Source organism: Haemaphysalis longicornis, unplaced genomic scaffold (genome assembly GCF_048455015.1).
Source record: "Haemaphysalis longicornis isolate Haplotype H1 unplaced genomic scaffold, Haemaphysalis longicornis Haplotype H1 scaffold_2, whole genome shotgun sequence".
Lineage (NCBI taxonomy): Eukaryota > Metazoa > Arthropoda > Arachnida > Ixodida > Ixodidae > Haemaphysalis > Haemaphysalis longicornis.
In genome coordinates this window covers 205,883,993-205,911,281 of record NW_027526295.1, presented here as the reverse complement: position 1 = coordinate 205,911,281, position 27,289 = coordinate 205,883,993, and the positions used below count along the sequence as shown (strand labels likewise).

The window sequence follows — 27,289 nt, the reverse complement described above, 5'->3', positions numbered from 1 at the left end:
TCCGGAGCCCTCCACTACGGCGCACCTCATCGCCTGCGTTGTGTCGGCGCATTAAACCGTACAATCAATCAATCAATGATTACAGAAAACGGGCCTAACTCTCGTGTTATTGAAAGTATCCGAACTATACCAAACTAAGCTAAGATGACTGTACCATTATGAAGTTGTAAACGTCGCAGAATTGCTATCTGCTGTCAATACATAACCATTTCGGTGGGGGTATGGTTACAGAAAACGGCTGAAACTGTTATTTTACCCGGAACCATCCGCAAACAAAATAGGTAAGCCGCGAAGATAACATTCGGCACCAGTACAACCTCGCTGGTCATCCTTCTTCACAGAGTGGAAGGACAATGAATTTTTTTTCTACTAGTCGTATTTTTATTATTGGCAGCGTAAATGTATTTTGGTGTTGAAAGTGCCTCAATAACTTCTTTTTTTAATACCACAGTGCCTTTTTTTGGGGGGTCTTTCTTATCATATCTTGGCCTTTCTTATACATATAACAGTACCGAAACTAGAAACAATACCGAAACGAAACTGAAACCGTATTTGTACCGATGCTTGCGCCGATGGGCGACAAATCTCAGTACTAACTTTAAAATGGCGCTGTCCACTGTCAACGCTGTCAACACGCTTCTTGGCAGGCGCTGGCCTTGACGAACGTGTTTACGCCACTGACAGCATCTGAAGTTCAAGTGCATCCGCCAGCGTCGATTAGTGTGAAAACAGAATTTCTAGCATTCTTCAAAAATCTAGTTAAAACGGCTGTGCTGCCGCCGTGCGCGTCGTGGCGCGTGAAAACATTTTGCGCAGGTATTGACGGCGTGTCGTTTCGCATCAGGCGCAATTGTGATGTCGTTCTCGTTCAATTTTGAAGTACCTGACGCGCAAGAAGAAACAACAGATAGTGGTGGGCGCAGTGACCCGGACTGCAAGCATGTTATCAAGCCCGTCGCGCCGTTTGAAGAGATCTTGCCGAGGCCGGAGCAAGAAAGCGTAAGCTGTTCAAGTTTGCCGCTTGTTTCGGTGTTTAACTTTCGGAATTGCCTAGCGTTCGTTGCGTCTGGGCGTAACTACAATCATTGCTTAAGTTGAGCTCTGACGCTGTAGTATATGCCGCCTGGCTGGAGCCCAGGCAATGCTCCCTTCACAACTCGTCGTGAGAGCAGTCTGTTCAGATTTTTACCCAACCGCTAGCGCTCACCGACTAGCCAGAGTCACTGTTAATTTCCACTGTTAATTATTAATTCCTGTTATTATTTACGGATAATGGGACGTAACTTCAGCCTTGGTTAAGTCTGGATGTAACTTTAACGATGGTTGCAGTTACGTTCAAACGTCACGTTCTGTTCACAACTCACGGTGAGAGCAGTCTGTCGTGATTTTTACTCCTACCGGCTTAACCTGTTCCGCTCACTGACTAGCCACAGTTGCTGGTATTACTATCAATAATTACAGATGGTAGCGCGTAACTCTGGCGACGGGTACGTCCGGACGTAACTGTAACAGGGATTAAAGTTACATGTGAAAGTAACGCTAGACATTTCCTTGATGAACTTTTTCCTTCGTATTTTCAGCTACACGAGAACGTGGAAAAAAGCGTGCTTGACCTGACCACCACGAAGGTGCAGTTTCTCGTCGGCGGCCAAATGGAAAGGCTCCTTCGGGGCGAACTTCTGGAAGCTGCTGAAGAGAATTTGGACTTAGTTCCAAGCGTTTACGAAGGCAAGCTCTGGCCTGCAAGTTTTCACTTGACATCATCCACCACAGCTGTCTCTGATGTGTGCAATCAAGTGCAGTTTTTTCTCGTTTAAGGTGGAATGAAGGTGTGGGAATGCTCCATCGATTTGGCGGAATATGTCGAAAACCAGCTGAGCATTGACAGCGACACCAGGGTACTTGAGGTAAATTGTATTAGTCTTGTGTGCCTCCCTGCTTGCCTGTAGCGACAGCAAGCTTTTAAATAGCTGGGCGTGGGTTTGTGGCTGTGTTCATTTTAAAATATTTGTGGATCACGCCTCTTCTTAGGTTGTGCCTTCTTTTGTACAGCTTCATATAGGACATGTCTTACCTCTTGTAGCGATCCTTCAGTTGTCACCTTAACCTGCGGTTCCTACAGCCTAAATCAGAGCAATTGATAAAATTGGAAAATAACTTTATTCGCAATTTCCTGCTGAGGCTAAAGCCAACCTTGCTCACTGCTCACACGACATTATTTCCAGTCAAAATTATGTGGCAATACTGTTTGATCATTACACGTTACAAATGTTAAGAAGTTGTTACAGCTTGATAGACTGCATTGGAACAGTGCACCTCTTGTTTTTCAATACTTCTGAGTACAAGGACCAGGGTTCGATTCCCAGCTGCAGCGGCCGCTTCTCTAATGGAGGCAAAAAGCAAAAACGCCCGTGTGTTTGAGATTTCGGGACACGTTAAGATCCCCAGGTAGTCAAAATTAATCCGGAGCCCTCCACTACAGCGCGCCTCATTGCCTGTGTAGCGTCGGTGCATTAAACCCTACAATCAATCAATTATTTTTCAAATACTTTTATGGGAGGTTGTATTACTGTGCTTATAGAGACATTGAAGTGTGAAAGGAAGTTCACTGTAATGATATATAGCGTAAGGCGACAAGTTTGGCTGCAGCTGGAATGGTTACTTTTCTGATCACGGCAAAAAACAAAAACACCTGTGTGTACAATATTTTTATGCGCATTAAGAATCTCCAGGCAGTCTTCCACTACAACTTAAATGTATCTTGGGTGCGTGCTTGGGTGCAAGTGCAGCACTGTGGTTTTATTACGTGTCCTAAAATGTATGTTTGAGTGCAGCTAGTGTTGTTAATTGAAATGATTGAGGCATGTTGTGTAGTACTTATTCATCGGTCACGAGCTCAACCAACTTCAAAATAATAGTAGCTATGGCATAGTTTAAGTTAGAGCTTGCAAAACCCTTTTTATGGCAGCACCTCAGACCTTAATGATCAGCCTTAACACAAGGGAATGTCACATGACTCCTCAGTAAAACTACACAGAAGTTCTAACCATTGCAACGAGTATATAGAAATTTATTTTGTTTAGGTTTTTAAGTTACTTAGGGAGTTGATGTATATTAATTTGGGGATATACTTCGGACTATTTCACGCTTAACGACCTACACAAATTTGTTACGTTTCCTTCGTTTTCAGCTTGGATGTGGGGCAGGATTGCCTGGGCTTGTAGCCTGCCTTAAAGGTGCATCCGTGGACTTCCAAGATTATGTGAGTCTCACACTACTCCATGTATCCCACTACGTATTCTCTCCTCATTTCCTGCGATTTTATAGTCTGAGTTATCAATTCTGATGCAGTTACTTTTTTACCAAGAGCTAGCTTTACACTGCTGACACTAGTGCCATTTCGGCCACAAAATTGCATTGCTAGACATTGTGAGTTGCACATCTACTGTGTGCAAAATTTGTATCTGGCAATTCTGCCCTGGTAAGGAGCCATCTGGATGTCTAGGTGATGAGTTCTGTTGTGTTGCCTTAATTGCTGTTTGGCATAGAGTAGGCTTAGCCTGTTGCTTCGTTTTGTATAGCCACGAGGTTATCATGGGCCTGACCGTTCATTTCTGGAAATCTCTCTGCAGCTGTGGAAGTTATATGAAAGTTTGAGGTTAGTAAACCATCAGTATTCGTAGCTTTGCAGAATTAATTTGGATTCTGGTGTTGGGTTTTTTCCAGCTCCTAAGAACAACTTGCAGGCACTTGGATATGTGTAACTTGGTGCTGTTAACAGTATTTACCATTTTTTAACAGTGGAGCTGTTGTAGGTCGAGCCTCTTCGTCCGTCTTCTGTAGGTCATGCGTCACGCATGGGCAGGAGCAGGTTCCCAGTCCAGCCGATAGCCTCTACTGGTGGCATTAGGCTGCCGATTTTTTTGCATAAACCCTAGAATTGGCAGGGTGACAGCGCTGTCGTTCTTGGGTGAGCGCCGATTGACATCCGAGCTGACACAAGAGAACCGCATCTCTGCTGTTTCAGCAGATTTCACTCAGGTGAAACGGGGTTTCATTTTTTTCTCTGCTCTTTTTCATTTCTTTTTATTAGAACAAGGAGGTGCTGCAGCTGGTCACCATACCGAATGCATTTGCCAACATCGGCTCCAGGGTGAAAAAAAGGTGCCGGTTTTTTGCTGGTGATTGGAGTGCCTTGGCAGACCACGTCAAATCCGAGCAGTAAGAGCTTCTTCTTTTTCTTCTGCTGCGGCTTTTTTTTTTTTGGTCGCCAACTTGATAAAAATTGTGTGCGGGGATAGCAACGAGAAGTTTTTCTGCAAATGCATCCATTTATTCCAAGCTTTTCTGGAAAGCCACATGATAAGAGTTGATAGAAAGCATAATGCTTTTTTTTTTTATACTTGCAACTTCCTGGAAATGTTTTTGTGGCAAAGCTTTTAGCTTGTACAGGGCTACCACTTCTTTGCAGATAAAGAGCTGACTCTGATAGGGTTGGGAAGGCGTGCATGAACGACTGTGCACTTGGGGTTCCTGCTGTCACCTTTGCCATAACTAGGTAATTTGCATACCATATTTATTCACGAATACACCAACCAAGGGCGTTTATTCAAAGCGGTCCCAACGTTTCGGAGCCAACTCGGCTCCTTCATCAGGGGTGGCTATGTACGACAAGAAGCAGCGGTTATATAGGTGTCTTCTTCTTTTTCTTTTTTTCTTTTTTATTACTGGATTCTTGCCCTTGCGCGTCGGAGGCCGTGGGCGTAGATGGTGGGAAGGGCTTCGAGGGATCTGTTCACGCCTTGCCGGTTCCCTTGTATGTGCCAGGACTCAAGCAGTAATCTTTGTGAGTAATTCGTTTCGGTGCCAATCACCTGCGCACCGTCAAAGTTAATCCGGTGGTCAGCTTTTTCGCAGTGCTCGGCCAATGCACTGCACTGAGTGTCGGACTTGCGAACGTCGTTTTGATGGCGGAGGCGTTCCGGGAAGTTCATGGTCTCCCCAGCATAACTAGCGGGGCATTGTGCGCAAGCAATTTTGTAGACGACCCCTTGGGATTTTTCTTTTGGCGGCCACTCTTTAGGTCGAGGTATGAGCCGTCCAAGAGTTGACACTGGCTTGTGGGAGATGACAATGCCTTCCTTGCGAAGAATGCGGGATAATGTTTCACTCGTTTCTTTAAAACATAGGGGATGGAAATACGGGTGGGTCGGCGTGCGGAGGGGGTGGGGGGGCAGACGGCGGAGACAGGAAAGGGGTTGTTGACCGGCGGTGCCGGCGGCGTCAGTGCAGAGGAATTTCCTTGGTTGCAGCCAGGCTGGGGGAGACTGCGTTTGACGCGTCGTATGAAGTTGCTCGTGTATCCATTTTTCTTCAGGTCAGCGATTACGGCTTTTTCTTCTTTCTTCCGGTCCTCTTCTGTTGAGCATATAGTTCTGGCTCTAAGTAAGAGAGCTGAGACCACAGATGATTTGTGGGAATTTGGGTGGCAGGAATCGAATTGCAGGTAGCAGCCGGTGTGGGTGGGTTTCCTGTATACTGTGAAATTTAGTCCGTCTGGTTGTCTTTTTATCAAAACGTCGAGGAATGGTAAGGTGCGGTTCGTTTCTTTTTCTATGGTGAATTGGATGGCTGGTTCAATCGAATTTAGCTGCGACAGGAAGTTGTCTGCTGTTGTTTCTTTGATGATACAAAAGCAGTCGTCCACGTACTGGAGAAACACCTTGGGCTTTTCGGGGAAATTTTCCAGAGCGGTCCTTTCAATTTTTTCCATTACAAGGTTGGCTGTGGTCACGGAAATAACTGCCCCCATCGCAGTTCCACTTACTTGCCTGAAATATTCCTGCTTGTAGCAGAAATATGTGCTTTGCAGGCAGAACTGCAGAAGTTGCGTTATCTCGCCGACGCTGAGGCAGGTCCTGGAGCTCAGGCTGTCGTCGTTCTCGAGAGCACTTGTGGCGGTTGTGACGGCCAGGGAAACAGGGACGCTGGTGAAAAGCGACACGACGTCAAAAGAGACGAGTCTGTCCCCAGGGTCGATCGGCACTTCGGAGACAAGTTCGACGAAGTGGCTGGCGTTCTTGACGTGGGTGGACGTTATGCCAACGAATATTTCAGGCAAGTAAGTGGAACTGCGATGGGGGCAGCTATTTCCGTGACCACAGCCAACCTTGTAATGGAAAAAATTGAAAGGACCGCTCTGGAAAATTTCCCCGAAAAGCCCAAGGTGTTTCTCCGGTACGTGGACGACTGCTTTTGTGTCATCAAAAAAACAACAGCAGACAACTTCCTGTCGCAGCTAAATTCGATTGAACCAGCCATCCAATTCACCATGGAAAAAGAAACGAACCGCACCTTACCAATCCTCGACGTTTTGATAAAAAGACAACCAGACGGACTAAATTTCACAGCATACAGGAAACCCACCCACACCGGCCGCTACCTGCAATTCGATTCCTGCCACCCAAATTCCCACAAATCATCTGTGGTCTCAGCTCTCTTACTTAGAGCCAGATACGACGCGTCAAACGCCGTCTCCCCCAGCCTGGCTGCAACCAAGGAAATTCCTCTGCACTGACGCCGCCGGCACCGCCGGTCAACAACCCCTCTCCTGTCTCTGCCGTCTGCCCCCCCACCCCCTCCGCATGCCGACCCACCCGTATTTCCGTCCCCTATGTTAAAGGAACGAGTGAAACATTATCCCGCATTCTTCGCAAGGAAGGCATTGTCATCTCCCACAAGCCAGTGTCAACTCTTGGACGGCTCATACCTCGACCTAAAGAGTGGCCGCCAAAAGAAAAATCCCAAGGGGTCGTCTACAAAATTGCTTGCGCACAATGCCCCACTAGTTATGTTGGGGAGACCATGAACTTCCCGGAACCCCTCCGCCAACACAAAAACGACGTTCGCAAGTCCGACACTCAGTGCAGTGCATTGGCCGAGCACTGCGAAAAAGCTGACCACCGGATTAACTTTGACGGTGCGCAGGTGATTGGCACCGAAACGAATTACTCACAAAGATTACTGCTTGAGTCCTGGCACATACAAGGGAACCGGCAAGGCCTGAACAGATCCCTCGGAGCCCTTCCCACCATCTACGCCCACGGCCTCCGACGCGCAAGGGCAAGAATCCAGTAAGAAAAAAGAAAAAAAGAAAGAAGAAGACACCTATATAACCGCTGCTTCTTGTCGTACATAGCCACCCCTGATGAAGGAGCCGAGTTGGCTCCGAAACGTTGGGACCGCTTTGAATAAATGCCCTTGGTTGGTGTATTTGCCTTTTAAGTTTAACCCAACCAGACAGAGTTCTGTCGAAGATGTTCGCATTCACGTATTTACTCACGTAATGATCGCACTTTTTTTCCAAAAAATTTGATGCGAATTTAGGGGTGTGGTCATTACGCGGGGTAAATTTTTCACGAAAAACATTTGAGCACAGAAAACGCAAGCAAGTTGCGGGTCAGAATTTTTGTGATAGGTCTCATGAACATAATAAAAATAATAAAAACATAATAAAAACTCCACACACCGCCTCCAGCCACTTTGCAAAGTGACGCAAAATGCAGTGTTTTCATGAATTGGGGAATGCGCTGGAATGAGTTTGCTGCGAGGTGACAACAGGGAAACCAATAAGTGGCTGCCGCTGTCACAGTGCGGGACATCAAAACAGACATGGGGGCCGATGCAGCAAGATGAGCGCATTTTTTTCTTTGTCTTGTGAGTACATTATGTGCATTTAGTGAGAGTTTCTTCCTCGGCAATATTGAACGCATGCTTACCGATATCGCTAATATCAGCAAGTCTGTGGCAATAACATAGCCATGTCTGCTTTGAAAGGGAAGGAAACAGAGGTAAGCACGATCATCATCAGCTAGACTTGGCCTACATGACGTACTGCTGCGGCAAGTTCAGGGTGCGTTCATTGCACGGGAAATTTTAAAAAATTGAATTTTGACGACAAACTTCAAGGGTGCGATCATTACGCAAGTGCGATCATTATGCGAGTAAATACGGTATTACCAACAGAGGGGAGTGCAAAATGTGACATTGGTATACGTGTTATACAGCTATGTGCTGTGAAATAAAAGTGTGAAATTAGTGTGAACAACAATGTGAATGCAAAATAAATGGAATGGCACAGCACTGCACAGGAAGGTTAAGCAGTTCAGAGTATTGATGTCGTGTATGTGTCACCAAGCCCGCTGTCAAAAAAAAAAAAAAAAAGTGGTAAAAGGCTAAAGGCCACAAAAGTACTTAGCAGGGCTAAGTATTAAATTGTTTTGTTGCTTGCTAAAGAACCCACCCTGGTAGAATGATTTCTTGTGAGAGTGGGGACTTTGAACAGTTGAAGAGGTGTGAAAGGTTAAATTTAATTTGCTTACCTAAGGTAGCCCACGCTTAGACGAAAAGCACGACAATGTTACAGCAAACTGTGTTGCTGCAAGAGAGATTTAAACAGCAAGTGCTCAGAGACAGGACTGTGAGGCATGGTCACCAGACCCATCGTTACAAAGGTGACACACCATCAGTTCATGCACAACCCAAAGCTATACACACACACATATCTGTAGTACAGAAAGTCTACAGAACGAAGGCACATTCATAGGAACAAGAAATCCAATTTTGCGTACAACTCTTGTTTCTTCAGCAGGCAGGAAGAGAGAGGGAAGACCTTATTGAGCTAAATTTGTGGGGTGACTTCCCATTCTGGTGGTCCATAGGTGGTCTCTGCGCCAGCTGCTTGGTTGGCCGAGGTGGTCTGGTCAACGCGGCTGGGCAACACACTCTCCCACTGCTCACAGGAAGGGTTGGGGATGGGGGGGAAGGGGAGGGCTTCGGTCACACCCCCAGACTGTGTGTTACAGTATGCCTAGTTGCCCATAAAACCGGCAATCCGGGGAGTGCTGTGTAGGAAGGAGCTCGTGATTGCCCTGACCGTATCAGGCTTAGTGCCAAATGCAGGTGAACAAAAATTGGCTCCAATCCACACTGTGAAGGTGGTTGGAAAGCAAAGCTTTAAACGACACCCACAACAATTGCTTATGCGATGTCACTTGAATTCACACACGTGGCTCTACAAAGAATAATTCTGCCAGCCGTTATCTGGAATTCACGGGGGCGGCATCCCGAACGCAGCAGCGTCGGCCACGGCCGGGCTAGAGCGGCGAACGCCGTTGCTGTAGCCCAGCCGTGGGTAGGCAGAAAGAAAACCGAGAGGAGCAAGGGTGTGACAGTGGAACCTAGCCATCCTGATGGGCTAGCTTGGGGCTACATCACCGCGCAACACAAGCGCAGACACCGAAACTATTCGGCATGTGAGCTTAGCGATTCCCATTTATGCCGATTTAAACTACAGTGGAACCCCGATAATATGACTTTCAAGTGACCGCGAGAAAGTGTCGTATGACCGGGGTGTCGTACGACCAGGGTGCAGGTAAATTCCGGCCTTGGAGACGGTCTCACGCGACAGGTGGGCTAAGAACTTATTTAAACTACTATATTTAGCGCGTTCTCGCATGATTTGCGAACCTTTAGCTGAAATCCCAAATTTAAAAAAAAGCCACACCTATGTTGTACCCCCTTCCCTTTCCTGGCGTCCAGCTAGTCTGCCAGCCAAGCGCCGCAACCGGTGCTATTTATAGACCGCAAGCGTTGCACCTTGCGCGGGCTACATAAGGCTGACGTGGTCGAGCAAACTGAGAGAGGAAAAGTGAGTGTAAAACTGCCAAAGCCAAGCAAAACAAACGAGCGTAGAAGGCAGAGATGAAAAAAAAAAACGGAATTGCCGTACATGTTGAAACACCCTTTGAACGGTCCCGTGCCGTTGCTATTGGGTCAAAGTGCCCAACACAGCTATTTTCGTTTCCCACAAGACCCAACAACGTGAAATAGATAAGATGACTCAAACCTAACGAGTAAACCGTGTTGCGGTGAAAATTGTAGCGCGGTCTTGCTACAGCGACTTGCTGCTGTGGCCAGTGAGTGACCAAAAATGGCGGTGCCATCGGGCACGTGTCTCCACCCTTACGGTGGACGCGCATGAATTGAGGCATTCTAGCAAAGAAAGGAGCGGAGTGACAACGCGGCTTTGAAACACATAGATAAGCAGAGAGCAGGGATGATGGAAAGGGTGTCGTGGAATAAAGAAACTTAGATCAAGCAGGTGGGGAAAGTGGATGTTCGGTCGTCGTGCGGTTGCGTCGTATGTGTTTTAGCGTTCGTCCGCGGCTCGAAGAGAGCTTCGAATTCACGGTCCGCCTGCCACCTGAACTTCAACTACTCGTGGTTGGCGCGTTGGCGTACTGCTGCTGCGTGGGGCCGTCGCAGATTAACTCTCGCTCACGCCTGCATGCTAGCGTCTGTTCAGCAAGTGGTCCGGCCAACCAGGGGACCTTTGCGCATCAAGCACCGTCAAATGGGGGTTGAGAATAAGAATAAAGAAGTTCGGGAGGAGGTGGCGAGGCGGTGTAAATATGGTAAAAACGCTGGTTTATCCGCGCCAGGATTCGTCGTACGAAGCGGACCGCGTGCACTCGAGCGTCATATCATTGGGGTTTTTAATGCATTGTTTCTATGGGGAGTTTTCCGGGACCACGGTGTTCCATCGTAAAAAGCGGGTCGTTGTAAGTCCGGGGATTGTATCATTGGGGTTCCACTGTAGTTAGTGTAGCAAGTTTGAAAATTGCGAGAAAGCTGAGGGAACTCTTATAATCGCTATTTATTAGAACCAGTTGCTCCTTTTGCCTTTTGCAATACCTCTTAAAACACAACCGAATTGGTATTCACCAATTTAGAAAACGGGTTCCCATTCTTAGCAAACGGTGCGCAAAAGGTAGCATTTTTCTAGCAGCCAGATGTCTGTATGTGGTCTCTACATTTTCTTTTCCCGCCCTGCAAACCAATCTGAACAGGAAACAGGAAAAGGTTCTCATGAAACTGCGTGTAGTCTCGTCACTTCGCCCTTTACAAAGTGGAAAAACGCACTTGAAGTATTTGAAAACCACGCAAAAACAGTACCATGATGATGCAATGATTGGTGCACTGTCATTTCTGAAAGCGACTCATGAAAAAACGGACAATATTCGTCTGAAGCTGAACAAGCAGGCAAAGGTAGAATCAGAAAAAAACAAAGCAATGCTGCTGACAGTCTTTAAAACAGTACTTTTTTGTGTCCAGCAAGAATTGCGCTCAAGGAAGACTGCAATTCTGGCAGACTTACAGTGGAAGAACCTGACAAAAATGACGGAAACTTTAGAGCACTGCTGCGCTAAAGGGCAGGGGAGAGGGGGGGAGGGGGCGATCAGATTCTTGCCTAACACATAAAAACGTCTGGTGGAGATGCCCTCTACATAAGCCCAGTGATTCAAAATGAGTTTATTGCGGTAATCGGCGAGCAAATACAAGACGGAATCGTTCAAGCTGTGAGCAAGTCTGGACTTTTCTCTGTTCCCGCCAATGGCCCAACTGACGGGACATAAACTGAGAACTTCTCCCTGTGTGTACAGTATGTGGAGCATGAAACGATGGATATCGGAGAATATTTTCTCGCTTTCAGGCCGCTTTCAGATCTCAGTGGATCAGGTCTGGCGGAAACGTTAAAAACCGAGCTTGTTCACCTTGGTTTAGATCTTAATTGTATGAAAGGTCGAGGCTGTGATGGAGCCGCTGCCATGAGGCTCAATTCGTAGAGCGCAGGCCCTAATTCGTGAAGGGTATTTTTGAGCAGTGTCTATGCACTGCTCTTCGCATTCGACAAACCTTTACTTGAAATGAGGTAAGCGACATGCAACGATAATGCTTTTGCAATGATTAGCGAAATTTGTACACATTTCACAAGCACCTCAAAAAGAACCAATGTTCTCAAGAAGCACCTCAAGTCTTTGTCACACACATTTTTACACCTTCATAAGTACTGCGAGACCAGGTGGGTTGACCGGCATGAAGCCATGATTCTTTTTAGTGAAGTGCTGCCTGACATTGTCCAGTTGCTGGAAGTACTTATGGAAAGTAAAACAGGGCGATATGCGACTGGACTGCTTCTGCACTTCACACTCAATCTATGCAGCTTTAGCTTTCTTGTCTCCTTTGCACTGAGCAGAAGCTTTCTGAGTCTAACACTTTGCTTGTCTCAGTACCTTCAAGGCAGTTTCGTGGACGTGAACGTCGCCCTTGAGCATATCGACTCGGTGCTAAAATAGCCTAGTGGCATCAGAGAAGGTGCTGGTGATCAGTTTAAGGAGATTTTTTCATTCATGTGAAGCAGCTGTGAAAGGATTTGGCATTTGGCCTGAAATTCTCATAAAAAATCGATTCTCAAAAGTTCAGAGAAAACTGTGCTTCCTCTTCTCCTTAAGAATATTACAGACGGACTTGCTTCATCTCGTATTTAGATGATCTGCAGTCTGCATTGACCGAGTGCTTCACTGGTCCCAGGGCGATGAAGAGCAGTCTTCAACTTGTGCTGCAGAATTACAATCCCAATAGCGGCTTTGAGTGGCTACAGCCTGTAGTACAATTCTATATGGCAGACATGGAACACAGAAATCTGAGTGATGACAGGAAAGCGGGAGATATAAAAGCAGAAGTGGCAAGCAACACCTCCAGAAGAGTTGCCAAGGTACGCGACCGATGCTCTCAAGCAGTGCAACTCTAGCTTGTTTCCAAATATCAGCACTGCTCAAGGTTTTCGCCACACTTCCTGTCACCACAGCGGCAGCTGAGAGAAGCTTTTTGATGCCGAAGCACCTCGAAACCTACCTTGGCAACAGATTTGTTGAGGGACGGTTAAATTGGCTTGCTCTAATGTCGCTCAGCGGAGTGTCCGTTGACGTGAGCAGTGTAATTGCAGTATTTACATTGATGGCACATAGATGTGTTTTAGGCTTCTGAAATTGAGGAGCCAGTGTGGAGGACTTTGAAGCAAATGGACGTGCCGCACAGTGAAATTTTGCGATGTAAAGAGATCACTGCCGACTGTTGCAAGCCAGATGTTGGGTTTAGCTCTTCTTGATAAAGCATTTGCACTCTTCGTTCTTTTTTTTTTATCTGAGTAACGTTGTTTTATTTTGAATAATGATATCTACTGAGACAAATCATCTGTATAAAAATATTTTACTATTAGGAAAATTCATCTCAAAACTAAAGTATAAAATTTGATAGAATAGAATTTAAAAAGTCATAATTTAGATGCTCCAATTTTTACAGAAAATAATTACTGAAAAATGGGTACTTTCCTCAAATAGTCAAGGCTTTCAGCAAATGACACACCCCTTCCCCCCAAAAACATTCTGGCTACGGGCCTGCTTGGCAACGTGGCATTCATTGCAGTTTCAAATCTTTAGCATTTGCAGAAACACGCTAAAAATGCTCGAATGCTATCTGTCAGATAGAATCTGTGGTTAAGGAAGCACTATCCAGAATGCATACTGTCAGATAGAATCTTTGGTTAAGGAAGCACTATCCAGAATGCATACACAAGAAAACGATATGCACACTTCAGGAAGCCAATTACTGGGTCCATAATGACTTCCAGGAATATACTAGATTAGGGAATTCCGTAGAACACAATACCAATCCCGACTTGAGTACAGCCACAGAGGGGGTGGAGATCAACTGGGTACACACGCAGGAATACATGGGTAGTGATCACGCCATCGTACTAATCAACGTTCGGGTTGAACCCAAAAAACTCAAATGGAAAAAGCATTCTGTAATTGACTGGACTAATACCGCAAAGGTCAAGGGGGCCAACACCCGTCAGACCTTAATGCTTGGACCAAAGAAGTACGAACCACCATGATGGAATACATGAAATATTACTGTAGCAAAGAAAATAAGCTCAACTAGACATGCACCTGTCTCATTGCTTGGAGGCTCGAACAGCACTGATAAAAAAATCAGAGGCTTAGAGCACTCATCTCTAAACTCAACGACCACATCTAAGAGTACTTTGATCAACTGCGTAATGAGCAATGGATGGAGACTTGCGAAAGCCTACAGGGCACACTCAGCATGAGGAAAACTTGGCGAATTTTAAGAGCGCTCGTCGAACCAGATGCCACAAAGACTATGACCCAGCACAAGCTACAAAGCCTAATAAATAGATATGAGGACCCTACTAGACTATTAGAGGATATCCAAAATCAATACATCACTCCAAAATGCCAACTGCACTACTTTGACTACATAGGACCTGACAATGATGAACTTGACACCAAATTTACTGTGGCGGATTTGTGGGGCAAGGGCAATAAGGCTCCTGGCCCAGATACAATCACTACTGTTCACCTCCGAAACCTTGCGGATGAAGACTTGGAGACCCTACTAGTCGAAATCAATAAAATCTGGAAGGGACAAGCACTCTACGCAGAATGAAAACTAGGGCACATGATTTTTATCACCAAGCCCAGAAAGCCCATCCAGTTCACCAACCTTCGACCCATTACTCGCATGTCTAACGTGAGAAAAGTAATGGAACGCATAGTCCTCAAACGGCTCCAACTCCACCCCGGGTGTAATAACATCTTACCGCACAACATGATTGGATTCCATAGCAAACTTTCTACTCAAGACACTCTGCTCCGAATATACGAGGATGTCCATAACGACCCTAGCTCAGCCCAACTTAAAACCATTCTTGCCATCTGTTGCGTCCGCACAGCCCTGGATGGCTGCCGATGATTTATTACAACTCAAGAGGTAGGAACATTGGCAGTAGTTTGGGCGTTGGAGACAGCACTGGCCAGCGTTTGACGCGTGAGGCGCGCTCGTGCCACAGAACCCAGTGCCTCTCTCGCGCGCACATCATCGTTGTCGTCTTCTGACGACATATCACCATCGACCTCAAAAAAGCATTCAATGATGTCCATCACGACGCCATGCTTGAAGAATTAAAATATACACATTGTGGCCACCACCTATATCGGTATGTCGCAAATTTTCTTCATGGAAAACAACTTACCATTGGTGTCGGCGAGTATAGATCAGGCCCTATTTCTCATCCCCAGAGAGGTATTCCTCAAGGATCTGTCCTGTCGCCAACACTCAACTTGGTGATGCTAAAAATTCATAGAGGCCTCGCTGCAATTCTCAATATTAAATATTTTCTTTACACCGACGATGTAACACTCTGGACCAATTCAGGCAATGCGGGACAAATTTAGGACAACCTTCAAAATGCACTGCATGTGGTAGAGGACTCCGCGATGAGGATCGGACTTAAGTGCTCTGTCGAAAAGACAGAACTTCTCCTCGTACATAACCCGAGATGGAAGCCGCCCACCGTGCGGCTCACACATCAAGGCAAACCGATCGAACCGCAATCCGGCATCAAAATTCTTGGACTTCATATACAGGCAGACGAAGGTGGACACAAAGCAGTCAACTACATACTCAAGCAAGGGGAGCAAACCGAGAAGGGTCGTTAACAAAAACCGGGGCTTGAAGGAAGCAGACCTTCTCAAACTACGGGATTCACTCATCACCAGTAGTATTCGATACCAAATGCCCTATGTTAATCTTACAAAAACTCTTGAAAATAGACTTGATGCGCTAATCAGGAAAGCCACGAAGTTAGCATTAGACCTTCCCATCAACACTGAAAATGAAAGGCTGGATGCTACGGGAACAGTTTACAGGGTTGAAGTCATTGCAGTGCACAGATATAATCAGTTACGCCGACTCGAATCCACCCAAGCAGGCCACCTCATAATGACTGAATTGGGGTATAACCCAAACCGGAGGAACCGGTGCGATGCAACCCCAATTCCGAAAATCGTTCTGCAGCACCTACATGTAGCTCTAATCCCACGGCATATGGATGTAGAAAAAAAAACACCCGCAGAAAATTTCGAGCCTGCTACTTTTGCAAAAAGATCGCAAAGGATCTGGATAATAATCATGTCTTCACCGACGTGGCCAAGAGAGTCAACATGTGATTGCCTACGTGACTACCGAAGGAGAAGCGAACACTGATCTCCGCAGCTGCCACACAGATGGAAATTCTCGCCATAGCCCTCGCAGCAGCTCACCAATCCGAACCTAGTAGAATCACCAATATTTACACCAATTTGAAAAAAGCATGCATTCTTTTGAGCCAAAACACTAGCCATCCAAATGTGTTACCTCTTTTTTTCTGCCGTCAAAGGACCAGTTAGGGTGTACTGGATCCCTGGGCACACTGGCATGTCGTGGAGTGAAGGAGCTGACCTGCGCGCTCGCGAAACCTTTCTCTGGGCACCCGGCATCAGTGACTAAGTCCAGAACCCTAGTCCTCCTGTCCTCACACTAAAGACCTACCTACCGGAAAAGAGACTTCTGCCGTCACGTCACCCCAGACTGACCCGGCAGGAACAGGTTACTCTTCGTTAAGCACAGACAAACACACTTCTCACACCAGCTCTACTTCACCTGTACAGAAACCACACACACACACACCCCTCCCAAACTGTGCACTCTGTAAGGTACTGCAGGATCAAACCCACATTCTGTGGGTCTGCCCAAACACCAAGCCAATTGGGGCACACCACACTAGAGAGTGGCCGACTACTGCAACAAAGTTGTAGGAGCAGAGGAGCCTGGCGGACTTCATCTTGAAGGTCACCAGAAGCTGCCTGGAACAGGCAGCTCTTAGCCTCCCTGCCACCCCCGTTTCCCCTTCCCTTTTGAATGGTAATAAAGTTAACTCTCTCTCTCTCTCTCTCTCTCTCTCTCTCTCTCTCTCTCTCTCTCTCTCTCTCTCTCTCTCTCTCTCTCTCTCTCTCTCTCTCTCTCTCTCTCTCTCTCTCTCCCTCCCTCCCTCCCTCCCTCCCCCCCCCAGGGTGTAGTTTTAAGCTGCACACGTTTTATTGCTCAAATGAACACTCTGGGAAAAGCACTATTAGTACCTACAATTTTCTATTCCGTCTACGTAAGCGACGTTCAGATCAGTTTCTAGACATGTAGCCCCCTTATCTGGGGACTGCAGATACAGCACAGAAGGTGTAAACAGCTTTTCCAAGTGGGCTGACGAAAGCAGTTTTGGGCTCAATTTCTAGAAAAGCACTTGCATATTATTTTCAAAGCTTAAAACCTATAATACACCTTGGCAGGAGTAGACATACAGTAAAAAGGGAACACAAGTTCTTGGGTTTTACACTGGATACTGAGCTTACATCTATCCCACACATAAAATAGTGAAAATGAAATTCACAAAAACAATGAACATACTAGAAGTCCTGTCCCCCAGTCTTACGGAGTGGCTTAAATACGTCTTGTAGTATTTCTAACAGCCTAGTAATGTCGCGTATGGGCTGTGGGACTGCTGTGTATTGGTTTGCTTTGAAATGACTTCAGAAATGTTGAATCCAGTGTTACATAGGTGCAGCACGAGATCCTCCACATAAATGTAGAGTGCCATCAGTTGAGCTTGGATTGTCTGTGTGTGCAGTGCTCTGCAGTATGCAGAAGGTGATATTCATGTAACCCATTTAAATGTTTTAGTGAGGACACATCTGGTGATAACTTTTTAAATCGTCCATCATTTTCTATTCTTTTTTCTCCGAGAGTTCTCATGAGTAGGGGAACTCAAGGTTTTATTCTCTGACACCTACAAAGCCACTGCAACTGACCTCGTTCCACCTTGGGGTATTTCTTCTGTTGCCTGCAGCATGTCCCTGAGAGAAATAGACAAAAGGCATGCACCAAGAGAACTTATCTTAGAACACCCATGCATCGCTTTTTGTGCATACGGGCCGAAGTTTGTCGCCCTTACCTTACTAGTCCAAGGTCATTGAACAAAAGCACCGGTATTTTTACAGAACAAGCATTGTAATTACAGCAGGACACTCAGCACGAACACACAAAATCCATTACAAACTCTTCGAGCATCGTCTTGGCATTACATTCATAATGGCTTTACCTGATTACAGTCAGGTAAATGAAGTATAAATGTGTTATTCAACCAGCTCACTGTGGGGATAATATCGACCTAGACCCTATAACTGATGATAATAGTGGGCTGGGTGCATGGGCGCGGTGTCATTTTGGGCAACGAAATCACTGACTCTGGGCTGCTGTGGCTGCCCTTTGCTGTGACCTACAGGTGTACAGGTGTATATTATACAGGTATTCCTTGTCACAAATCAAAATGAAGGGCCGTGGTGGCCGCTTTTCTGATGGAGGCAAAAAGCAAAAATGCCCCGTTTGTGTAAGATTTCGGCACACATTAAAAATACCCAGGGGGTCAAAATTAATCCGGAGCCCTCCACTACAGCTCGCCTCATCGTCTGTGTAGCGTCGGCGCGTTAAACCCCACAATCAATCAATCGGTCAAATCAAAACGAAGGCTCTGCCCAGCCCGTTGAACTTTAACATTTGTGCAGAGGCATGGTAGTAGCTGTAATCTGCCACGAGCAACAAAAAAAAAGGGGGAGTAGCAATGATTCTCTGTGTGACACGGCATGTATGGGAAGAAGCGTGCAGCGAATTCCTTTTTCGGGGTTGTAAATGAAGTTACAAGGGAGCAGTTGCAGTAAGCACGGCTAAATTGACTACAGCTCGTCGAACTGTAGCGGTGAAAAGTTCATGTGGCTGCTAGGAAGAATGAAAAACAAAGGAATAGGGACGACAGACTAAACTTCACAGTAGCCTTGCTGTGATGCCATGAAAACTTTTGAGTACTTCCGGTTTCGTATTTGGACTGCATACAGAAGGGAGTGAAGTGCACCGATGCCTCTTTTCAGGCTTTTCTTTTCCCGAGGCCAAAGTATGTGAGAAATCATTTTTTTATAGATTGTAGGCAATCCTCAAAATTTGAAAAGGTGAAGAAGTTTTTTGCAGCTACCAGAGGTTAAAAAATACCATACGAGGAGACAACACAAACTTGGTTGTATGCATGTGGTTCATACCATGTTTTCTGCTTAAAACACACAAGCCGGCTAGAACAATAATAATTTCGACTCTCTCGCCGAATGTGTTCTTTGTGCTATCAGTACTAATTTGTGCCAAACCCAAAATGGAAATAGGTGTCTAGCGCTGTCCTCTGTGAGGTTGTTCCTCATATCGTCCCTTTTTTAAAGACGATAGTCTTTTTTGGCCTACTTAAACCCAGAAATTTTGGTCTGTCTGTATGTCTGTATGTCTGTCCGTCTGTCTGTCTGTGACTCGATTCAGCCACCCGGCCAAAGCAAAAGAATGCCTGCGCAATAGTCTTATATAGCCGCAGCTAAATCTACCCTTCTTGGTCCGGTGTAATGTTCATACTTGTCAACATTGTTGAAGAAGAAGACATTACGGAAATATGAGACAACAAATCAATACAGAAGTGATATTTGCAGTGTTCCTTTATAAAAATTCAAACATGCTTGACTTTTGCGAAATTAAATACTTCAACTTCAGAAAAAGAATTCACTCCGCCGTCGCCTGCTGTCGCCCGCGCCACTATAGCTTCTGGCGCCATTTTAAGAAATCAACCGGCAACAGTTACGAAAGGTTCCACTAGATAGTTTCCACGTTCTGCTTGCAACGCACGTGGAGTAGGGAAACGCGGTTCTATAAACGTTGAAGTAGGGCGCCTCGATTAACGCGCGTCTTCGCCGTATGGCAGCGTTCGCATCGAGACACCCGGTTTGGAGCAGTAGAACGCGCAAAATTTAAAATGATTTAAGCAAACATTTGGCGTCTTTACCTTGGGAGGAGCGCGACGCAAGAGGAACAACATGAGAGGTGAGCGGTAAAGCGAAGGGGGGCATTTACTTCGCAAAAGCCGATAAAGACTTATCGTCTTTTGACATCATTTCAACAAAAGGAGCAGATACGTGGCCTTTTTTTTTTTTTTTTTTTTTTCTATTTTTGAGTGTAACATTCTTTTTGGTTCAGTGTTGTTTCTGCCGTGATTCAGGAGGAGATATGACCTGACTGAGGGCACAGTCGTCGACAGGTTAGGGTAACAGTTGTTAATAGTTCTCGGAATTCTGTGACCAGTTGGCATGTTCCGTTCTTCTACCAGCAAAGCGTAGCTATCCAAAGGAGAGTGGAAAGGCATCATAGCAAATGTGGCTTGGCTGCTGTTTTCGCGATCTCTGCATTGTTGTTTGCCTCCAGTTGTGCCCGCACCTCGCCTTGCTTGTGAAGACTTTTGCTGTTTGAGGGCCACAGGCACAGGGGAGATTCTTTTCAAGTCATTTGTCATGGTGTCAATCACCGGCATTTTTCCAAAGATGATGGAGGGGGGGATCCCTTTTTCGCAGTGTCCACCTAAAGTGCTGCACTGTATGGGTGACATCCGGATGTTGTTTTGGTGCTGCATTAGTCATCCCGGGATGTTCCGCATTTACCTGATTCCGCTCGTAGCATTCCGCTCGTGAAATTGTGTGAATGACCCCTTGCACTTTTTTTTCTGTGGGCACTGTTACGTTCCATGCATCAGTTTTCCAAAAGTTATGGGTTTGTGGGCTATGGGAAAACCTTTTTTTCTTTTTTTGAGGATTTGGGACATAGGTAATCTTGCTTGTGTTTTTTAACAAACTGAAGGCAGATGCAGTTCCGTCATCGTGAGATAGGGGTGGGGAGGAAGCCGGTGGAAGTTGGGCTAAGGTTGTTGACTGGCAGTGCTGAAGGAGGCACGAAAATTTCGTGGTGGCCTTTCATTCAATGAAGACAGTGCTTGACACGGTGAGTAAAGTTGCAGGTGTAGCTGCTTTTCTTGAAATCCGCAATGACAAATTTTTCCGCCTTTTTTCTGTCATCTTCCGTAGTGTGTACCATTCTTGGACTTGCGTGAAAGAGCCGAAACTACACTTTCCCAGCCTTAATTTTTGTTGCTGAATATAAATAAAGCTGTCTGGAGTGAACCCCGGACCGTTTGCAGCAGCATTCATTTGGGAGCTCCTGCGTGTGTCTTTGCTGTCCCTCCACTACATATCAAGAAATTTTCATTTGCTAATATCCATTTTATTAGCTGTTATTAGTTTTGGCTGTCTCTCCATTACGTATCGAGGAATTTTTATTTGCTAGTATCCATTTTAATAGCTCTTATTAGTTTTAGTAGCCACTTCTACTAACGGGGCTACTCCTCAATCAGCTGTGGAGCACTTTTCTTAGCCCTTTCTGACAACGAAATGCATTCTGCTTTGGGTCATCAGCTATCAAACTGTAAGTAATATTATCTTCTTTTTTCTTTCACTTTATGCCAATTTCATACAAAGTGTTTCAAATTGTCCTTTGCAATAGACTTACGTTAGGGCTGATCAAATATATGATTAAAGAAATTGTCTTAGAAAAAAATGGTAGCTGACTTGAGGGCCTTTTTCACTTTGTCCATTACCATTGAGTGAAAACACCAATGCCCAATTATGCTGCAGAAAACTCGTTCCTGACGTAGGATAATTTGTAATTTTCTCCAATGCTGATAGTAAATTGCCTAAACCTGGCTGCCGTGGGGAGTAGCTAATTTCAGGGTGACCAGTTTGTCCTAACACTCAGTGAATCTCATCTGAGGTTCGATTCCGAACCACAGAGGCTGTATTTTTAATCAATGCAAAATGTAGTTTTTCTTCTTTCGGGCTTTATAAAATAAATACTGCCTTATCGACCAGATAAACGATGAAAAGTGTGTTTATTTGAGCCATTCTATGCAGTGCAAGCAAAAACAGGAGCTTGACGAGTTCACTTCTGTGTCCCTGTAAAGAGACCATTAAGACAAAATACAACTGTGTCGTATCCGAAAGAGCTATACTTTGGTAGGTCACTTAGCTCCATTCAAGCCTCGAAAGTAGTTTTTTTAAACGAAAAAACACAGAATATATTAAACGAAAGAACACAGTAAACCGCCATTGCTTGCATTATTGCAGTAGCGAGGAAAGGGGGAAAGAGCTTGAGGAGTAGGAGGGGGAGAGAGGAGAAAGTGTTACGTGTCAGGGACGGCAGTAAACTGCCGTCTATGCAACACATTTGTGGTGTAGCAAGCAGATACGCAACTAATTTTTAAATACCTGCAAGGCACAAGGGCGCACCCACTGTAAACGATTCCAAACCTGGCTCTGTTCTGATGTTTCAGGATGGAGGTCATCGCTTCCAACAAGGGCCAGTGCAAGCTATGCTGTGAAGGTTTCAAGTACACCTGGCACAAATGAGCAGCGACTGGGGTCTGGTGGCATTGCGCAAGACGTGCTAGAGACTGCAAGGGGTCATTGATGACCACTGAGGGCACTGAAGACAGCACAGTCAGTTCAGATCCTGACAACTCGCCTATCACTTCTTCCATTAATGTTGTGAAAGCATGTTTATGTATGAAGAGAACTGCGATTATTTCCAGAGAGAAGCCAGCGAAAGCCATCCTCCTATGCAGTGCAACAGTTGAGCGAAGAGGAGGAGGCAATTCTTTAAAAAGTGAAGACGGTGTGAAAACAACTGTTCAGCAGCAACGGTGCCTCTCACCCACCAGCACGTAACTCCCTCTACGACCTTAAGATATCATGTTCATGGACCATGACAGGAGGCATTGCTTCAGAGAAGTTTCTCGTTTATGACAATTGACCAGCCAGCGACTGAAGATTATTGATATTTGCAACTGCTTCTTGCCTTAGACCGGTCAGTGGAAGTGCTGCCTGGTTGATGGATGGGAATTTTGACCGAGCCCCCTAGGGATTTCTGCAGCTCTATGTAATTCCTGTTTCTCTGGGGGGGGAAGGCGCGGCATTATGTGTCCATGACACGAAAGACGCCAGAGGCTTATGAGGAGCTGCTTGCTGCAATTGGTTCTGAGTGTGCATCCCTTGGACTGCACCCAGTACTCAATGTGGTTATACCCGATTTTGAATAAGGTGCCATGAATGCTGTAAAGGTGGTACTTGGTCACGACGCACAGACAAGGGTGTGCTTTTTTAACCTCTATGAAAGCACAGGGAGCAAGATGCAATAATTTGGGCCAGTGAACTGCTACAGTGTGGACGATTCTTGCCGGAGTTTTGTTGACATGCTGAATGCACTTGCGCTGTTGCCGATGGATGTTGTTGAAGATGGGATCTGACACCTTTGTTCTACGATTCCTAGCGTCGCCAGTGATCTCACCAAGTATTTAGACTCCAATTAGGGTGAGCGGAAACTTTTGGTGATCGACCAGACCTGATAGAGGACTTCACCTACAGCGGTTGCCCTCGAGATTTCTGTGTAATGAATGGAACGTCCATGCAGCAACACTGGAAAGCAGCCACTGCATGAACAATTACTGTGAGGCCTGTAACCGTAGGTTCAGTAGCTTTGTGGGACACAGCCATCCCGGTGTCTGGAAGGCCGTACAATCTTTACGCTGCGAGGCTTCATCAGCATCGGTGAAAATTGTGCAAGTAGCAATCGGAGCTCCAGCAAAGAAGTGCAGCTTGCTGGGCCAGTTGGTACATATCGAAGGAACGGAAACCAGCGAAAAAGGACGCAAAACACGAGGAGAGACGAGACAACACAATGCTGGACTAGCAACTGAAATTCAGGTGAAGAAACTGACTCACTCTGCCAACACGTACGCGTGAAACGAATGAAAATGCTATTGTTACTAACTACCCCTACTTTCGTATCAACACCACTCAATTTTGAAGGAAGCCGATTTCTTTATCGCTGAGGGTGATAAACTGTGCGCTAATGCAGTTGCCGTCCTGCTGTTGTCTTGTGAAGACGGCCACGTTTGCTGGTTTTACTCTCCTAGAACTAAGAAGGCGTTGCTCCCGTTCGAGTCAAGCCACTCGAAATTAGTAAAAAGGGGCATAACCACACTATGTTTCCGCAGTGCGTTAGAAAAAAGCTGCGTCCAGGCAATGCAGGAAAGCCTTGAACGTCAGGCTCAAAGGCTAACTGCAGCGGGTTTCCCGCCTACAGTGCTCACGACTATTGCTGAGTCCCTCCACGTAAAGCTTCAAAGGCAAATTCCAAGGTCACAGGGGCCAGATGAAAAGAACGAAAAAGGAAAGGTTGAGGTAAGGCCGTATATACATAAAGTGTCGCACAACATAAAGAAAATTGCTTCGCGGCACGGGGTTCAAGTGATCTTTTTCGCGCTGTGTAAACTGTCCAGACTGTGCGCGCGCATTGGAAATATGGGAAAAGAGAAATGCGTGTGTAAGACAAACCATGCCAAGAAATTCGTTAAGTGTGAGCACAGTGTCATCTATAAAATTCCGCTGAGGTGTGGGAAGGTTTACATCGGCCAAACAGGCCGATGTGTCAATGAGCGGCTGAAGGAGCATTGCGCGTTAGTTAGTTCTCAAGGAGCTGGACACCTGGCCTTTCACTGTCGACAGTGCAAGAGCGAACCATTATTTGATAGTGTAACGATCCTTGGAAAAGGCAAGACTATGAATGAGAGGGAAATACTGGAGGCGTTCTTCATAAGACATCAGCAGGATGGTAACTGCATTAGCGCACCGTCCATCACCCTCAGCGATAAAGAAATCGGCTTCCTTCAAAATTGAGTGGTGTTGATACGAAAGTAGAGGTACTTAGTAACAATAGCATTTTCATTCGTTTCACGCGTACGTGTTGGCGCATGCGTTGACTTGGTTGTTCACAGAGTGAGTCGGTTTCTTCCATTAAATTTCAATTGCTAGTCCAGCGTTGCGTTGTCTCGTCTCTCCTCGTGTTTTGTGTCCTTTTTCGCTGGTTTACGTTCCTTCCAGCAAAGAAGCGCACAGCAATGGCCTAGGTGCAAATTTAGTGCCAACTGCAGGCTTTGTATGCTAGGTGCACTCAGAGAACAAAAACAATGGAAGAATTTCTTTGTGTGTGAGCCACTTTATTCTCTTTTAAGTGCTGAACGCGACATAAACAACTCCAAAAATTTCTTGTAATTGTAAATAAACTGTACTTGTTTGCTGCAGAGATCACAGCCTCAATATTTTTTACCTTGCCCACTAAAAACTGAAGCCAAAGCATGAATGAATGGGGGGAAAGTTTGTTATAAAACAAAGGCATTCAAACGCAACAAAGGGTGGTAAAAAAAAAGTTAAGAAAAATGTGAAAAATTGCAGGTGAAGCTTAGAACTTTGTAAGATTGTGGGATTTTTTTTTTTTTTTTTGAATGGCGTGAGGGATGCCATATTTTACGTGGCTTATTATTTTTCATATACTGTGGAACACTGTTGTACGCTGGTGTCAAAACGGGGGCTCGCAGCTGCGTCAAGCTGTCCTTGAGATAACTTTTTCTGCCGGCCTCCAGCATTGTACATGATGCCAATAAAGTTCATTGTTCAAGTCGAAAGCATAGTCGTATCTTTTGTTGATCTGCTTTCGAACTGTCATTTGAACTTTGCGGCCGCACCCGTCCCCACTTGACCAGCCAGCCCCCTGGGCAGCACCCTCCGACGCTTGTCCACTCACTAGGCATCACTAGGAGCGTCCTGTTTTTCCTGCTGGTGCTTTCACCTCAGAACTGTGCGCTGTTTCCCTGTACCATCATGCACTGTCACCCTTTCTCAGAGCCCTCCACCGACTTCCCTCCTGCGTGGCTGTTGCCCTTTCCTGGCGCAAGGTTATTTCTTGCTCTTCCCAGCGCGTTCAACTTCACATTTCTTTGGAGCAGCTGTTTTATGTACCTCCAATGCGCATGCTTGAAACGAAGATTTAATGCTTTCACCTGAGTGCGTGTAATGAGATTCTGGCAGGCTGTGCATGATAGAAACATGATTAAATGGAAACATGTAGTTTAGGCTCTCATAAATGGCAAATCGTATTTATGCCAACGGGCATAGTACTATCGCAATAAAAAAAAAGGCAAATCAGAAAATAAGTGTGGGAACAGCAATGAAAGCTGCACAATCTGAATTTCGATGAAACGAACGATGATTTGATCAACTGGCTTGACCCATATGGGGCGATTTTTAAGTGCAGAGCACTTTTTTTCGGGGCTCGCCTTGTCGTCATAGCTCGCTCGCTGGACCCAAGTAGAGCCACACGGCGTTCCGTCGTCGCGGCGTAACCCAGAGGCTTCGAAAGCCAAGTGGTTCATATAGTCATAAGCATTTGAAACTCGTGAACCGCTGGCACTTGTCATACATCTCCCTGTTGTTTAGCGCAAAGAAAACTGTACGTACATTTGAGGCAAAGTATACGTAATTAACCGGCAGCACCCGCATTCATTTAGTTAGGAATGCTCGTTGGGTTGGTTTTTACAATAGTAAGCGAAAAAAAGTAGTACTGCAACACCGGCACGTGCGGGAGGAAAAGCAAGCCCAAGAAGAACAGAACTCCTGCTGGTGCTGTTTCAGGCAGGGAGCACGCGAGCACTGCGAAGGCGGGAAATTTGAAAGGCATTGGGTGGTAGCAGTGCAGATAACGGTGCCACAGCCCATTGTGGCGAATCACTGCTCTGCACTTCCGACAGCTTTCACATTGAGTGGAGCGGATTCAATTTTTTTTGTAGCTTAGCTTACGAACCAATTTTTGTGGGACCATATTTAACTACACCCGACTTCGCTCTTCCTGCAAAGTCATTGTGTGCGTCCCTGAGTGATTCCCCTTAGCAGAGAGACTAAGATCTGCTCATGTTTGTTGCAGGTACGATCTCATCCTGACAAGCGAAACAATATACAGCACTGCCAGCTACCAGAGTTTGATTACTATTTTGAAGAAAGCCATCAAGCGCAACGGTACCATGTATCCTTTACTGCAGCAGAAAGCTTTTATGAACCTGTGGTGCAGGTGCTTGGGGATGCGGAAATTTTTTTATTTTTTACAGCTTACTTCCTGTGGGCATTTAGTGCTAAATGGCCTTTAAGCCACCTAAAGACTTGTCGAAGGTGCACATCATAATTTGCTAAAAGAGTCCAATTAGTATTTCTTCTTGTGCAGATGGATGAAAGCGGAGTAGAGAGCAAGACTTAATAAAAAAAAACGCAGTTTGTATAGGCAGAGGCAGCTGCCCTGCCATTCTATAACGCTCGTTCAACACATCTGGTTTCTTACATTTTGTCAGAAGAGAAACAAATGTTAAGTACCAACTGTCTGAGCTAAGTTGACTGAATATAGTCTGTTTTCATTTGTTGAGGGAGTTCTATTGGAGTGCATGCCCACTCAGCACCCATTATTTGCGAACAAACGTTGTTCCTTTACAAAAACAACCAGACTCGTTGCTGCCAAGACTTGCTATTTTGGTGTCGGGGGTGGCACGAGATTGTTCGAAGATGCCCTGGCCCAAGATGGCTTTTTCACATCTCGTGTCGTCTTTGTCACAGATGTTGGAGTTCAGCGGGAAATCTTGGAACTGCGTGTCAAGTCATCTTCCTCCTGACGTTGCTAGTGGGTGCCTCAATAAATATATTGTACAGAG

At 45.7% G+C, this 27,289-nt stretch overlaps 1 protein-coding gene across 1 annotated transcript; it reads left to right on the top strand.

Annotated features, from left to right (window-relative positions):
* Nucleotides 1–598: 598 nt before the first annotated feature.
* LOC144169812 (histidine protein methyltransferase 1 homolog) lies at nt 599–27,289 on the top strand. Its single transcript, XM_077699172.1, has 7 exons — nt 599–999; nt 1,581–1,728; nt 1,819–1,907; nt 3,191–3,262; nt 4,094–4,221; nt 26,518–26,616; nt 27,085–27,289. The coding sequence occupies exons 1-7, from the start codon at nt 856–858 to the stop codon at nt 27,248–27,250; spliced, it is 846 nt and encodes a 281-aa protein (XP_077555298.1). The 5' UTR covers nt 599–855; the 3' UTR covers nt 27,251–27,289.